The sequence below is a fragment of the Centroberyx affinis genome, unplaced genomic scaffold, assembly GCF_046629955.1.
Source record: "Centroberyx affinis isolate AG114_WGS23_722 - 3 ecotype Tasmania unplaced genomic scaffold, CSIRO-AGI_Caff_v1 ptg001273l_1, whole genome shotgun sequence".
Classification (NCBI taxonomy): Eukaryota; Metazoa; Chordata; class Actinopteri; order Beryciformes; family Berycidae; genus Centroberyx; species Centroberyx affinis.
In genome coordinates, this window is record NW_027279782.1 from 287,305 (window position 1) to 301,309 (window position 14,005).

Consider the following 14,005-nt stretch of genomic DNA (forward strand, 5'->3'; position numbering starts at 1 on the left):
TCAGAACTTGCGGAAAAGCTCCATGACAGCAATGGTTGTACTTTGTCCAAAGATGAAGGCTCCAACCACGATAGTTATGACACCCCACACTGTTAACACCAGCCTGCAAAAACAGAGGGGAATCGGGGTGGGGGGTGGGGGTGCAGAGTTGGACATCAAAACATAGATCAATATAGAGAACTTTCACCCTCAACTTCTTAGCCTACAATATAAATATTCTACATTAGATTTATTATTCTGAACTATATCTGCACTGGGACACTATGCACTCACCTGACTCTTGGAGACACAGATTCTGCTTGTTGCATTGTGAACACCAAGCAAAGACCTGCAAGACGCACACGCACACGCACACACACACGCACACACACGCACACACACACGCACACACACACACACACACACACATGCACACACCCACCAAATTGTCAGTGTTTAATCCCATAAGTCAGCTTTGAGTCAAGTGTGTCGCCATGTACACACACACACACACAAACACACAAATATTTAAGTCAACATTCCTTTTCATACCAGGAAAGATAAAGATGAAGAAGGCACTGATTCCTCCTATGACACTGATGACCTCACTCATGTCGGGGACGAACATGGCAATGAGCAGAGTGATGGTGATCCAGATCACAGTCAGAACCGCTCTGCAGCGGCTCTCAAACGAGTGTGTGACGACGCCCCGTCGACGTCTGCGGATGCGCAGCACCAGGTCCAGGATCACAGATCTGTTTCAGGTACACAGAGACAGAATCAAACATACATACATAAGATGTTACAGATGGGAGTAGAGCGCGTACCATAAAGCTCAGTCCTTCCCGTAGCGACCCGGGACTGTCAACACTGTCTCTATCAATAAAGCATAAAATGCCTAAAATAAATCTTTAAAAATAAAGTTGTTACAGATAAACACACATGAACTCACTTATTGATACAAAACAACTCAACTCAGTGAGAACCACGCTAACATCTGCTTTGCTTTATTGAAGGTAGGCAGATACCTTAAACTTAACCTGTCCAGAGCGGGGCTTACCTGCCCAGAAGCAGAATGATAGGATAGATGGTAACGATTGATATTCCAAAAAGCAGTCTGGCAATGATCATGACCACATCATCTCCTGGATATGACATCAGAATATCTGAGGCAACAGCACGCCCAAACGTCAAGAAGCCATAAACACCTGACAGAGGAGAGGGGGGGTGTGAGCAGCAGCTTTCAGTTAAGTGTACAATGTAATGAAGTTGATATTTAGGGGGTCAGCTCACCAGTAAGAGTATAGATGAGCAAACAGAAAAACATGGAGATGACCGAGATGATCACCCAGTGGGAGAGCTTCTTATTCTCCATGCTGCTGTAGATTGCTATACAGGCTTCATGGCACTGCAAACCCACACATACACACATATTAACACACAAGCAACAACTGATGTACTGACTGCTTTTTGACTGAAAAACAGCTAAAAGACAGTCCTACCTGGAAGCCAAAACAGATGGTTGGTACAACGCTGAACATCGATGCCCATGAACTTACACTGGAAATCACAGAACACAGAGAATTACTAATGCACATACTACAACAGTTGCATAATGTAAGTAGCAAATGATCAATACACACATCTATTCCTGACTCTGTTACTGACCCTTGGCTATGCTCTGGAGTTATTATCACTGTGTGGTTCTCCATCAAGTAATATTTGACGATCACTGCCACACAGAGATATGTAGCCGCCAGCGTGCCCAACACACTGACATGAGGAGAAAAGAGGTTAATCACACTGTAAATTTAAATGCATGATTAAACACAGCATAATGCCAGTCTGACCACATGTGTTGTGGACGTGTCGTGTACCTTGTGTATTTCTGGATACCGATTTCTTTGGGGATGGACAGAGGTAGGATGAACACGAGGCACATGATGAAAAGGGCAAACCGTTGATCAGTGTACCAGTGATACGGCATTTCTCCCTCACAGGACCCAGTCACCGTCTCATATAACGATATACACACTGGAGAGGCACAAGAGATGATAGGAGTCTAAGTCATAGACAACAATAACCAACATTATGTGTCCTGTTGTATCATTCAGACATCAGGATTCAGACCCAACAACACACAAACCAAAGCAATCAGAAGCATCCTGTACGCTCACCAAAGCCTTTCTAGATTTATACAGGATTCATTTTCATTCTACAGTCCTGCTAAACAGCCTGGTCCTTGATTATCATGGCTCTATAATGAATGGTGTGATGTTGGCAGATGAACATAAGGAACAACAAACAAACAGAACATTTCTGTGTATGTCTGTAAAGTAATGTCATCCTAATAGATATCACTCAGTCCTCCAAGCCCGTCTGCTCCATGCTGCCTTTCTGTTTTTTTGTTTTGGTTTTTTTTAGTGTGTTTGGAAATCCAATTAAATGCAGGGTTTAAAATTGGAACAGAACAAAAACATTAAAGGGATTTAGAGGATTTCAGATGGACAAAATGACAAAGGAAAAATGAGTCACATATTTACACTAATACTGGCTAGGATGAAAATTAAAGGGCAGATGATTTGTGGTCTGAGAGACTAATTTTTGCTATGTGAAACAGCTGCTCACGAACTTGCTCACAAACTTACTAACGCTAATGTACCTCTTACAGAAGCCAATTATCAATACATATACACATCCATCCTAACTCTGTTACTGACCCTTGGCTGGGCTCTGGAGTTATTATGGCTGTGTGATTCTCCATCAAGTAATATTTGACAATAGCAGAGATATGTAGCAGCCAATGTGCCCAACACACTTACAGGAGGAGTTTCATCACAATGCAAATTTAAATACACACTACAAACACTGTGAATGGAGATTCTGACTGTGGACTGAATTAAACAACAGCCCAGATTACTGTCCCAGTTCATTCTGGCACTTGGAATACCAAATTTTCAACATACCGAATGCACAGAGACAGACTCATATAAAACTAATAATGTCTAAGCAGGAGCCTGTCAACTTCAGGTATATCCAGATGGTCCTTAGTAAATAATGATGAACGCAGCGTCATGAAAAGGGCGTGAATTAATAGTTGTGTTTTCACTCAGGACTCACATTTCTCCAGCTGGTCCTGTACCACCACCAGGAAGGCAACACATATCATGAAGAGGTTGAAGCAGAAGCAGACCTCGCAGAGCTGGCCCACGGCCTGCCCACACACCTCCCGCACCACGTCCTGATAGGTGTTCTGCCTGCTGACGGACGAGGCATAGCCGAGGATGACCAAACCGCTGATCAGGAACACCAGCGATACCTGGGGGCACAGAGGAATGAACCTTAATCTTCATTCACAGACCAGGCAGGGAAGACAGGAAAAGAAGCAGATACAGGCACGCACACACACACACACACAAACTTTTTGCAATGCTGACAGTCCAGATCCTCACCTAAACTGGGCCCTTCATTAGAGCCCTCCTGTGAAAAGATGTCCCTCTTTCACACCAAGGAGAGAGAAAAGTAGTGGGTCCCTGTTTGGGTCTGTACTATGCACACACACTCACTCATTTCTAACTAATGACCCCCTCCCCAAACACCTCCCAAGTAGAAACACATTTGTAATGGCATTTTTAGCCAGGTCACTACCAAATTAAAGCTTCTAGTTTCCAATTATTCCATGAAAAAAATATGCAGAATGTAGGCTGTTCATGCAGGACAGTGTTGGTCTATTACAGTCTGATCTTCCATTCTTTTAAAACTAAATTAAAAATGCTATTTATACTTCATGAAGCCCAATCAGCGTATCCTCCACCTACCATCTCCACACTGATGGCAGTGTTCACTCCACCGGCTTTCTCAAAGGCCCAGGGGAAGTTGAGCAGTCCGGCTCCCAGAGCGGACTTCAGCATGATGAACACCGCGCCGAACGAGCCGAGCCGGGGCGGGTCGGCATGGGACGCAGACCTGGCCAGCAGGCTGATGCTCTCCCGGGCGAGTTCCTCCATGCCTGAGGGTCTTCAGCAACAACTCACTCGTCTCACCCGTCCAGGAGCCCTGACATATGGAACCAGCTCAGAGACAGACTTGAAACGTTTCACGGTTTGTGAAGCGAACAACTTCCTGAGCCGACCTACCTTTCCAAAATCGTTGGTTTATCTTCTGTGTGTCTCTAGAAGCAAACGTTGTCGGTAGTACGTTGCAAATATATAGCCTAGTCCTCTAACACTCACACACACACACACACGCACAAACGCACGCGCGAGCACACGTCTCGTAGCGGTCTAATTAGACATTCAGGCCATTTAACATTTCACTCAGAGGTGAAACATTTGTCACTAACGTGAGTATGTTTGCATCATGTGATGGTGTGTGTGTGTGTGTGTGTGTGTGTGTGTCTATTCTGCTGTGCAACTTTCAACATTATTACTGGCAGCTCTTGAGTCACGCTTTGGGATAAACCAGAGGTCAGCTGCTGATAAACCAGGGAAGAGGAGAAAGGGCACCTGCTATGTTTCCATGCTTGATCTGCAGTTTGGTCACACTGCAGAGTTGATCTTCACTTTTTACATTTGATAAGTAATATAAGATAAGATTATACTTTACTGTTGGTCTACACAGAAATTTGTCTTACATCCATTGAGAAAGAAATGCAGAAGGTTTGGGGCTATGTGAAATAAGGATTAATCTCATAGTTCTGCGAATAAAGTCAGAATTCAAATTATCTCGAAATTTGGAACAACCACCTCAACAAGTGTTTAAATTAAGCAGGGACGTTAGTTTGCTAGCTTAGTAGCTAGCTAGCTGCCTAGGCTCTGTTAGTTAGCGATAATGGGCCAAAATATAAAAATGTGAGCCAATATCCTCCGAATTCTTGAGATCCATTTGTTTCTAATGTTTTTCGGTAGGAAATCATTGAAATGATAAATGTATGAATGCAGTGCATCTTGGTACACAACAGGGGCTGTAGGACTCGCTCTCCTAGAGTTTCCACCACGAGTTATCAAAATGGCCGCTGTGTGAATAAGGTCAATAATGTTCCTCTGGACATGAAAAAAGAAAAAAAAACAGCATGAAGTGAATTGCAGAAGCAGCAAGCAGGTAAAGTAAATTCTGTTTTCTGGCCAAATAATGTCAAGGCTTTATTGTTTATTTTGGCAAATATAGTAATATTATAGGATTTGCTGGTCAGTTCAGCTTCTTGCTACTGTAGCTAGCCTGCTGTCTGCTTTACAAGAAGAGTTTGTCTGTCTCTGCTAAAGGCTCATGTGCTAGCTAATGTGATAATACCTAACTGGCCTGTTTCTGGTGACAATTAAGCTACAGCCATAAGCCAGCTAGTTAACTGCCGGCTGAAAGCTGTCTTCTTCTTTCATTCACATCAGGAACGTCAAACTATGGATAAACTTTTCATCCTATACTTTCAACATTTGCTCAGCAATGTAACGTGACAGCTCTACTAAATGATCGTTGATAATAAATAATAAAATAATAAAGAAATCAGTCGGGGCCAGTAAATGGGCATCATGCCACTGCTCATATATGTTAGATAAATAATAAATCTAAGCTAAATCTGAGGGTGGCAGTTATTTTTTATTATTTTCTTATTTATGTATCTAATTATTCATTAATCATAAGAGTTTATAGGGTTATTTACTGTTGTCATAGTGATGATTAGTCTGTTAGGGAGTTGAATGTGCCACTGGCCACTGGCTGACTAGCAGGTAGTATGATTTTCCTAGGAGTTTCATTTTTCAATAACCAAAAGAAAGCCACAGATCTAACTGGAAATCAGCTGCTGGCATCCGCTGTTACATAAGCAATCAGAAGATGTAGCCTTCTCTTATTTTGTAAAGGCCGTTGAAAACGTCGTATGACTGCGTATTCATATGGCACAATTTGGAACATTTTCCTTAAAAATGGCTTCTTGTTACCTATATCTTAAACATTTCAACAGCTGGATGCAGAATGCGAGGGCTTTCGGACACCTAAAAAGATTTCATGACGATGTGGTTGCAGATTTTCTCAAGTGAAATGCAGGACACAGAGGGATTAGAGTGAGCAGACACCCCAAGGTGTTCTGAGGATAGTTCAAAGATTTGGTGGCTTATCCTAGGCATGCACCGTCTCCGGAAATGTCCCTGGATTTCCCTTTTAAAGAGAAATGCACGAAAAATGCTAATCACTTCTATATGCAGTAAGTCAGTGTGACATCCTAAAACATACAGAGTTCAGTTACAAGACAAAAGGGGAATTGAGTCCACATCCAGAGCAATACTGGACAAAGTAGAATCTTATTGGAGGGCAACACTAATGTAGTCTTTCAGAAATATTTTAATGAAAATTACAATCTGCAGTTTATTTTGTGTACAGAACAAATGCATTATGCAGAAAGAACAATAAAAAGAGTGTCTCTTGTAATTTACACATAATTCTTTATGATTATTTACATTGGTGTTGGGTAGAAATACACCATCTAACACAAAAATAGACCAAGACTTTAGAAGTGCAGTCTGTCGGACTTCAGATCAAGACTGGAATCAGGTACCACAACCATACACAGTGGGCACAATGCAACTGGAGTAAATTGAATAAACCTAAAGCTGTGAGGTGTCTGAAACAGCACTCCAAATCAGTCATAAAACTAGTGAAATTTCACACCTGTTGGTTACATTACAAGCCAAAAATGGATTGACTGTAAGTGAGAGGGCCTTGAATTTTTAAATAAAAGTACTAAACAGCAGATCAAACAGCACTGTGTCATAATCTGTGGTTTTAGTGACAGCTGAAAGAAAAGGAAAAAATACCACACATTAAAAGAAAAATAGGAATAGGATTTTTATGGCATTATCTTTGAATGTTCTGTATTGATGATGTCCTTTTGATTGATGCTTTTACAGTATCATAGTCTCGTGTGTATTTAAGTATATATGTGGGTTTTTACAAATATCACGGTTTGTGTGTATCTTGTATTAAAGTACATGTATGAGTATTAATGCATGTTTTAATGTTGCGCAGATTTAAATGGGACTGAGTCAAATGGTTATCAGATGATAATTTTGTGATGCCAGAGGTTAGCTAGCACAAGGTATAATCATAATATATTTGTTGTTTTGGGCATGGGATTGTAACCAACATGACCAAAATTTTGGTATGAACATGAAATCTTTCTTTATGTAGCTGTTAGGTAGCTGTTGAGTGTGCAGTATTTTCTCCTTTTATAGTTATGCCCTCTCTCTCAAACCCAGCATGCTGTAATAAATTAAGCAATCACCTCTTGTTTTATATTTAGTTAATGGCAAGTTGGCTGGTAATATTCATATAGTCCATGACAATGTTGACATGGCAACATGCCACACCACCAGTCATCAACCCCCACCCAGTTATTTCTCCTCCCTATGTTCTCCTAATGATGGATAGGGTGCTAAGATTGTTTTCAAGGTTTTCGGGGTGCAACCTGGTGCACTGTGGGCGAATAAAGACAGAAGAGATTAATCTACTCATGATCCTGCTGTTATGAAACAGCTTAAGAGTATTAAGATTACACACACCCACACACACTCACACACTCACACACACACAGTCCCAACTTCAAGAAAAATAAATTGTTCATATGTAAGGAAAATAACTGCTCTGTGAATGTCAACATACCTTTTAATGCTAATTAGCCTTTGTTGATCACTGAACCTTTTGTTGGGTTAAAAATCAGACTGAAAGAAAGTCGGCATGTGCTATTCTATAACGCTGTGCAATAATGACAATAACGCAAGTAACCAAAAACAAACCAGAAAATAATGAGCACGGTTGTAACATGAAAACCAGTGAATAAAATATAGTGTGTGATGATGAGACAGAGTGCTCAGTATCAAAGATAAACCAGACAAAATAATGTTACAGAAAAAGTACAATGTTATGATGATGACACCTCAACCAACCCTTCAAAATAAAAAAAAAGCAGAGAATATCTGCTTAAAAAGGGTGAAGCATCATTGGACTGAGTGATCTAACATGAAATTATGCAGCAAATCTAATTTTCCCACACTAAACCAGTTATACAGGGTGAGGAATTAAACTCCCTTTGGAAACCTGCACATTTTTCTACCCTGTAATAAACCCTGCCTCCACATCATACCTGATTGGATCACAAGCAGATCTGAACACCGGGCATTAACACGTGTCTCATATCTGTCTGCTGTCCTAACATCATCTGATAATGCTGATGGAGTAATAATAATAATAAAAAACATTTTACAAGTGCACTCAGGAAAATGTTAGCTAGGACCTCAAAGGATCTCTCTGACAAGGAAGTTCTTTTTCTCTCCGTGCACTAATCACATCCCACTACTACCTGAAATAGTACGACTAAATGATTAGTAAATAGCGTGAATTCGTTCAAACAGTGGCAGTTGGTCTGAGGAAGTGACACAGTTGAGCAATTACCAAATTTGCTTGATTTAAATATTTTGGTGCTCAAGTCAGAACAAAAGCAAGTTATCCCCAAGTTGTCAACATGAAAGAGCTGTCGCCCTGTTTGAGGGCAAAGCATGTAAAATGATATATTGATAATGATCAAGTTACTGCTGAAACATACGCCACCTTGTCCATGTTTCACTTTTTTTCAGTTTCTGAAGTCCTTATTTTAGATTTGATACATGATCATAATGACCCTTACACTGAAGAGTGTTTGCCCTCGTGTGTTTGGAGGCTTGAGGGAGCGGGACTCTGACAGCCAACAGTCATCTTTCTGACTCCAGTACTTAAGATCCACTAGCTAGATCCTGAGCAGAGCAAGTAGCGTGCTGCATACTGGGAAAAGTAATACATGGAAGGCGGGGCCGTGCTTGTGTGTGCGCCCTTTCAGTGTCTCCTGGTTGGTCTGGTCGGAGGTGGGAGGGCTTTGCGGTGCAGGCACAGTGCTGGGTGCAACGGTGGTGCGGCTGGCACACATGTCATACAGGTTTCCAGAAAACTGCGTCTTCCTGGACTCTTGTCTCAGAGACTCCCATACCGCTGCTGCGTCTCCGGGACATCCAGCCAGCGCCGAGTTGGCACACACATGGAACGCATTCCAAGACCTTCAAGGACCAAGACAGGAACATACATCGGTGTAAGTGGAGCAATGTAATGAATGGAAAACTGTGTGGATGGATCTGAAGTACTGAAGGAATTCTTCTAACACAGAGGTTCTCAAAATTTTTGGCTTGTGACCACTAAAAACCCCTAAAAACTTGCAACCCCTGTCACAGGTTGCATTAGCAGAGTGGTGAACAGTTTAACCAAAGAATTGATTTTCCCTTTTCAGGTTGTTTCATTTGACTATCAGATGAGGAAAATAGCAAAAATTAGAGGAAAATCTGAAAAAAATATACAAAATTACATGTTTTTTTCCTATGCCATAAATCATCTCACGGCTCCCCCAAATTATCTCGTGACCCCCTGGGGGGTCCCAACCCCCAGTTTGAGAACCACTATTCTAATACACATGCACCAGGAAAGAATTTGGGAGAAAAACCAGTAAAGCGAGTAAGCTACAATAACGGGTATGTGATGGTATCCAAACAAGCTGAGCAGATTTTATCAATTCAAGAGAAATGGTAACAAAGGAGACTGGATGTGACTGAATGGATACCATGCTGAGGAGGGGGACACACACCTGCAGATTGCATCAATATCCTGTGTGCTCTGGTCTTTTTGTGTTTCCACCAAACTGTCCCCAAGTGTGAGCAGACACTGAGCAAAGCTCTTGTAGATGGAACTGCATGACATAGGAATGGCAGCTCCCAGACACACAGGGACCAAGCCTGTTCGAGAGAGATGCATTCATCAAAACTGGCTCAAATAAACATAATGTGGTGTTTGTGTATGTGTACATTATACATACATTACACATGTATATACAAGTATACTGGGATGAACAACTTCACATTCATATGATCTTTAAGGATGCATTATTGAATAGAATTTTACTGTACACATAAATTTTGGGTAAGTTAAATAAAGTCTTACTGCTCCAAGTCAGTTAATTGCCCTGGTCTGGGCATTTTATCTTGTGGAATGAAATGGGCATGTTTATCAAAAATATCCTCAATTTACAGCTGACAGTTTTCTGATCTTTCTCCTGCCATGTATCTTATTTATCTCTTTTGTCAGAGGACTGATCCGCAAAGCTGGACCACTCATTAGCCCCGCTGCTTGGATGGATCAAACAAATACAGAAATATGTTGTATTCCATTCATCTGGAGGGATTATATATCCTTGTAGCCAAATTTAAAGACTAAAAAACCACATGTGAGCTGCCCAAATGCATTGATCAGCTCACGCATAGCATGCCCCATGGTGGTCGGTTTGTGTTTCCATTGGAGGGGTCCTGGGGCGCTGAGGGCCCCTAAAGCATTTGGACTAAAATGCCTTTTGTGGTCCTCAAGTATATATTTATAAGTAGTTTATACTTTTATTTCACACTGCTCTGGTTTTCAAACAGGATTTGGTTAAAATCTAAAAAACTGCAATAAAAAATATAATACAGCAACCGTTGTGTTATATGAGACAAAGTGGACCAAGCAGGATTAAGATTTGGCTAGGTTTTTCCCACGCAGAGTAAAATTGTCCTCCCTAAACAGATTTTGAACAGGGGGCGACGATGAAAGTGTGGTTATGACGGCCAATTAGCACTGTCAGATTAGTGCCCAAAACCAATAATTTCAATTAGGGATGTGTCTGATAACTGATCAGTAAACACACGTGTGGAGGTGTGGTTTTTTTGAGTCACTTCCTGTGCATAGGACCCATAATTCCTAGCTACGCCCCTGGATGGATCTGATGTTATTAGAAAGTTGCGGGTGATCCTGCCAGTGAGTTGACAGTGTTGCATGGCTATATAGGCTAGTGGGTGTCAAGGACTGGATGTCCCTACATTTCTCTCCGCTGAATTGGGGCAAAACTGGTATCCTTGATATTGGCCTTGAGCACATCTCTGGACAAATGCAGTTGTTCATAGCCTGAGGTCCTGAATGACTGTTCCAAAGTAAAGACTGAAAACTAGAAGCTAGTCGGCCTTTTCCATCACAGCTCCTAGACTGAGGAACAGCCTGCATGAGGAGCTTCCGCTGCCTAAATCTAAATCATCTTTTAAATCTTTTCTTAAAACTCACTTTTATAGCCTGAATTTAAGAAACAAGGAATTATCTTTCTGTTTATGTATAACTTTGAGCAACAGGGTAAGAAGCTGGTTCAGTAATGTTTTAGAAACATTGCAGTAATGCTGTTCTGTCTCAGTCAAGTCATGGCTGCACAAAGTCCAGAAATCTGATACCAGATTACTGACAAAGACTAAGCACACATGACTGGGTAATATTAGCCCTATTTTAACTCCTCTACACTGGTTACCTGTAGCTTTTAGAAGTTTTTCCAATTCTTTTTAAGGCTCATCTCGGCCTGGCTCCTATCTACACCTCAAATCTTTGAACCCCTTGTCAGCCAGAGTGCATCCCATCCTGCTGCATCCCAAAGTCCAGGCTGAGCACCAAGGTGATTCAGCTGAGGAGTTTACTATCTTTAAAGACAGGCTTTATGTAATTATTCTTAACCTGTTTCATTGGTTTTGTGTTTGCCTACTTTTATTCTTCAGTAAGGCTGTTTTAATTTATGTCTGTTATTTTTATTGTTTATGTTACTATCTTATATTTTGGAATTCTGTTTTGAAATATTCTGGTAAACATAAAGTAAACTTTATTATAATCCTCATTATTATAAACCTCAAAACCAGAGGTTCCATTCAAAAAGTGTTGTTTTTTCCTATATACGTTATGATTGCTATCTCTAAATTTTAGCATACTGTACAGTATATGGCCATAAAGTCTTTTGTCACCATGAATCTCAGTGGGAAAACCATCCTGGAATTCCCTGATAGATGGTAGTGAGAGTTCACACTCACATACATGAAGTTGTGCACACACACACACACACACACACACACACACACAGACACACAAACACACACACAAACAATCAGAACATGAAGGGACAGTGAGTATTTCATTAAGTTAAGTGCATTTGTAAAACCTCTCCCTCCTCAATTTCAGAACAAGCTCAAAGGAATATCCTTTATCATCCATCTTAACTACTTTGGGTTATTTCTGACCAACCTGCTGAAATTCCACTACTTTAGTTTCCACCGGGCTCCAGTTCAACAAAAATTACAAATGTACAGAAATAGACACATCAGGAAAAAAAATGCACAAAGAAGAAAACCAATAGTACAGTTCCCCTGTGTCACAAGAGCATTTTTGCCAGTCAAATTCAACATATACAAACTTTTTCATAAAGACTTACAAATACACACACACACACACACTCAGAAATCAATTCTAGAGTAAAGACGTCCTTACTGAGGCAAAGAGCAAGAGGCAGCAGCATAGTCACGGTGCCTGGATGGGACTTCATACTCAGTCGGCTCAACAGAGTCCAGTGGAACTGAGTCCCACCTCTGAATCAGGCTCTGATGTTATGACGATGTGATGCTATAATTCCATAGAGTATGTTGTTGCTTTTAAAATGTGATGTGTCCCGTCATCCGGTGAGAATTCAACAGACCGCAAAAGTACAGCAATGCACACAGGCACAGAACCCCGGCTGGATTAACAGTGAAAGGGACCGATGCAACGCAGAGCACAACAGGATGCTGTGTTTGTGTGTGTGTGTGTGTGTGTGTGTGTGTATGTGTGTGTGTGTGTGTGTGTGTGTGTGTACACGCAGGCACATGCATGTGCACTAGGGAGGGGCACAAGGCGAGCCGTAGAGAGCTTGGGGGCAACAGACCAATGACAGCATCACATCATGGCACACTGGATTAGAGCATTCTCATTTCCGGTCTTTAGTATTAAGAACATTTATTTGTGATAAAAAAAAAAACATACCATATAGTACAATTGAGATTGTGCAGAAACACACCCAGTCACTGTTTCTACCATTTCCACACACGTCTACCTGCTGCAGCTACCGGGTTTTACTATTGCACTACGAGTTTGTCACAATTCACAGTACAAGGATAAATAATCAGATGTTTGAGGATTTTTCTTGCCAGATGGATCACGTCCCAGTGGGGATAAGAGAATCCAGCCCACCTGGGAGTCGAGCGCCCTCTGAGAGCAGCAGTCCTCTGAGAGTTATCTATGCGAGTCACAACCTCAGCTCTTATGCCATAAAATCAGTGGGAGAGTGGTGATTAGAGTGCATATCGATATACTTAACAGTCTAAGAACTAGAGGATGGACAGAGGGAGAGTGAGATAGAGCACAAAACATACACCCACTGTTTTTGGCTGGCCAATCGCAAAATATTTACCTTATTCCCCCCTATCTCACGTCACACCCTCCTTTGCTTGAGCCACTGAAATGCTGTCTTACAACCCCCCCCCCCCCCGCCCCCCTCTCCATCCAAATCCCCTGCTACGCCCCCCAGATGGCTCACACTCCATGCATTAGTATAAGTCCTGTTTCACATCTGTATACTGACACAGGAGGAATGGTAACCCATTGTTAATCTGCAGCTTAAAACTACCATTAACTGCAGAGTAATCTGTCTGCTTCTGAAGCTGCTACCTGGTGTGTCTGTGCATGTGAAGGAGAGGGTGACACAGTAATGCATTCATCAAGATAGATCTATCTATGTATCTATCTATGTAGTGGTGTTACAGCCTGAATTCAAAATATATTAAATTGATATTTTTGGAGGCAACAATTGGCACAAAATATCCAATGACAAAGCAAAAACATGTTTTTAGGGTTTTTTTTGCAAATTATTTATTTAAATGAGAAGAGATAACTATTAAACTGCGCGAGTCAGTACTTTGAAGAAGCATCTTTGGCAGCGATTCCAGCTTTGAGTCTTCTTGGATATGTCTGTACCAGCTCAGCACATCTGGATTTGGGGATTTTCTCCCATTCTTCTTGCAGATTTGCTCAAGCAAGGTCAAATTGGACCCAGAGTGTCTGTGAACAGCTATCTTCAAGTCATCGCATAGATTTT

At 41.4% G+C, this 14,005-nt stretch overlaps 2 protein-coding genes across 2 annotated transcripts; both read right to left on the minus strand.

Annotated features, from left to right (window-relative positions):
- Positions 1–8,597, minus strand: slc38a8b (solute carrier family 38 member 8b). The gene is made up of 11 exons (XM_071525218.1): positions 8,575–8,597; positions 3,798–4,008; positions 3,100–3,298; positions 1,857–2,013; positions 1,648–1,752; positions 1,482–1,539; positions 1,273–1,387; positions 1,040–1,187; positions 532–734; positions 274–328; positions 1–103 (listed from the first exon to the last, which is right to left on the minus strand). The coding sequence occupies exons 2-11, from the start codon at positions 3,984–3,986 to the stop codon at positions 1–3; spliced, it is 1,332 nt and encodes a 443-aa protein (XP_071381319.1). The 5' UTR covers positions 3,987–4,008; positions 8,575–8,597.
- Positions 8,598–8,749: 152 nt separating this feature from the next.
- On the minus strand, positions 8,750–12,551 carry nrn1lb (neuritin 1-like b). Its single transcript, XM_071525188.1, is given in 5 exon segments — positions 8,750–9,053; positions 9,632–9,779; positions 12,367–12,435; positions 12,438–12,497; positions 12,500–12,551. Coding segments are annotated over 5 exon segments (633 nt in total).
- Between the last annotated feature and the right edge of the window lie 1,454 nt (positions 12,552–14,005).

Excerpts from the sequence above, each read along its gene's own strand:
- slc38a8b (XM_071525218.1), bottom strand. The coding sequence starts at position 3,986 with ATGGAGGAACTCGCCCGGGAGAGCATCAGCCTGCTGGCCAGGTCTGCG. Across the intron at positions 1,388-1,481 it reads CCATCTGTTTTGGCTTCCAG|TGCCATGAAGCCTGTATAGC; the intron begins GTAGGACTGTCT and ends GTGGGTTTGCAG. Across the intron at positions 329-531 it reads CTTCATCTTTATCTTTCCTG|GTCTTTGCTTGGTGTTCACA; the intron begins GTATGAAAAGGA and ends TGCGTCTTGCAG.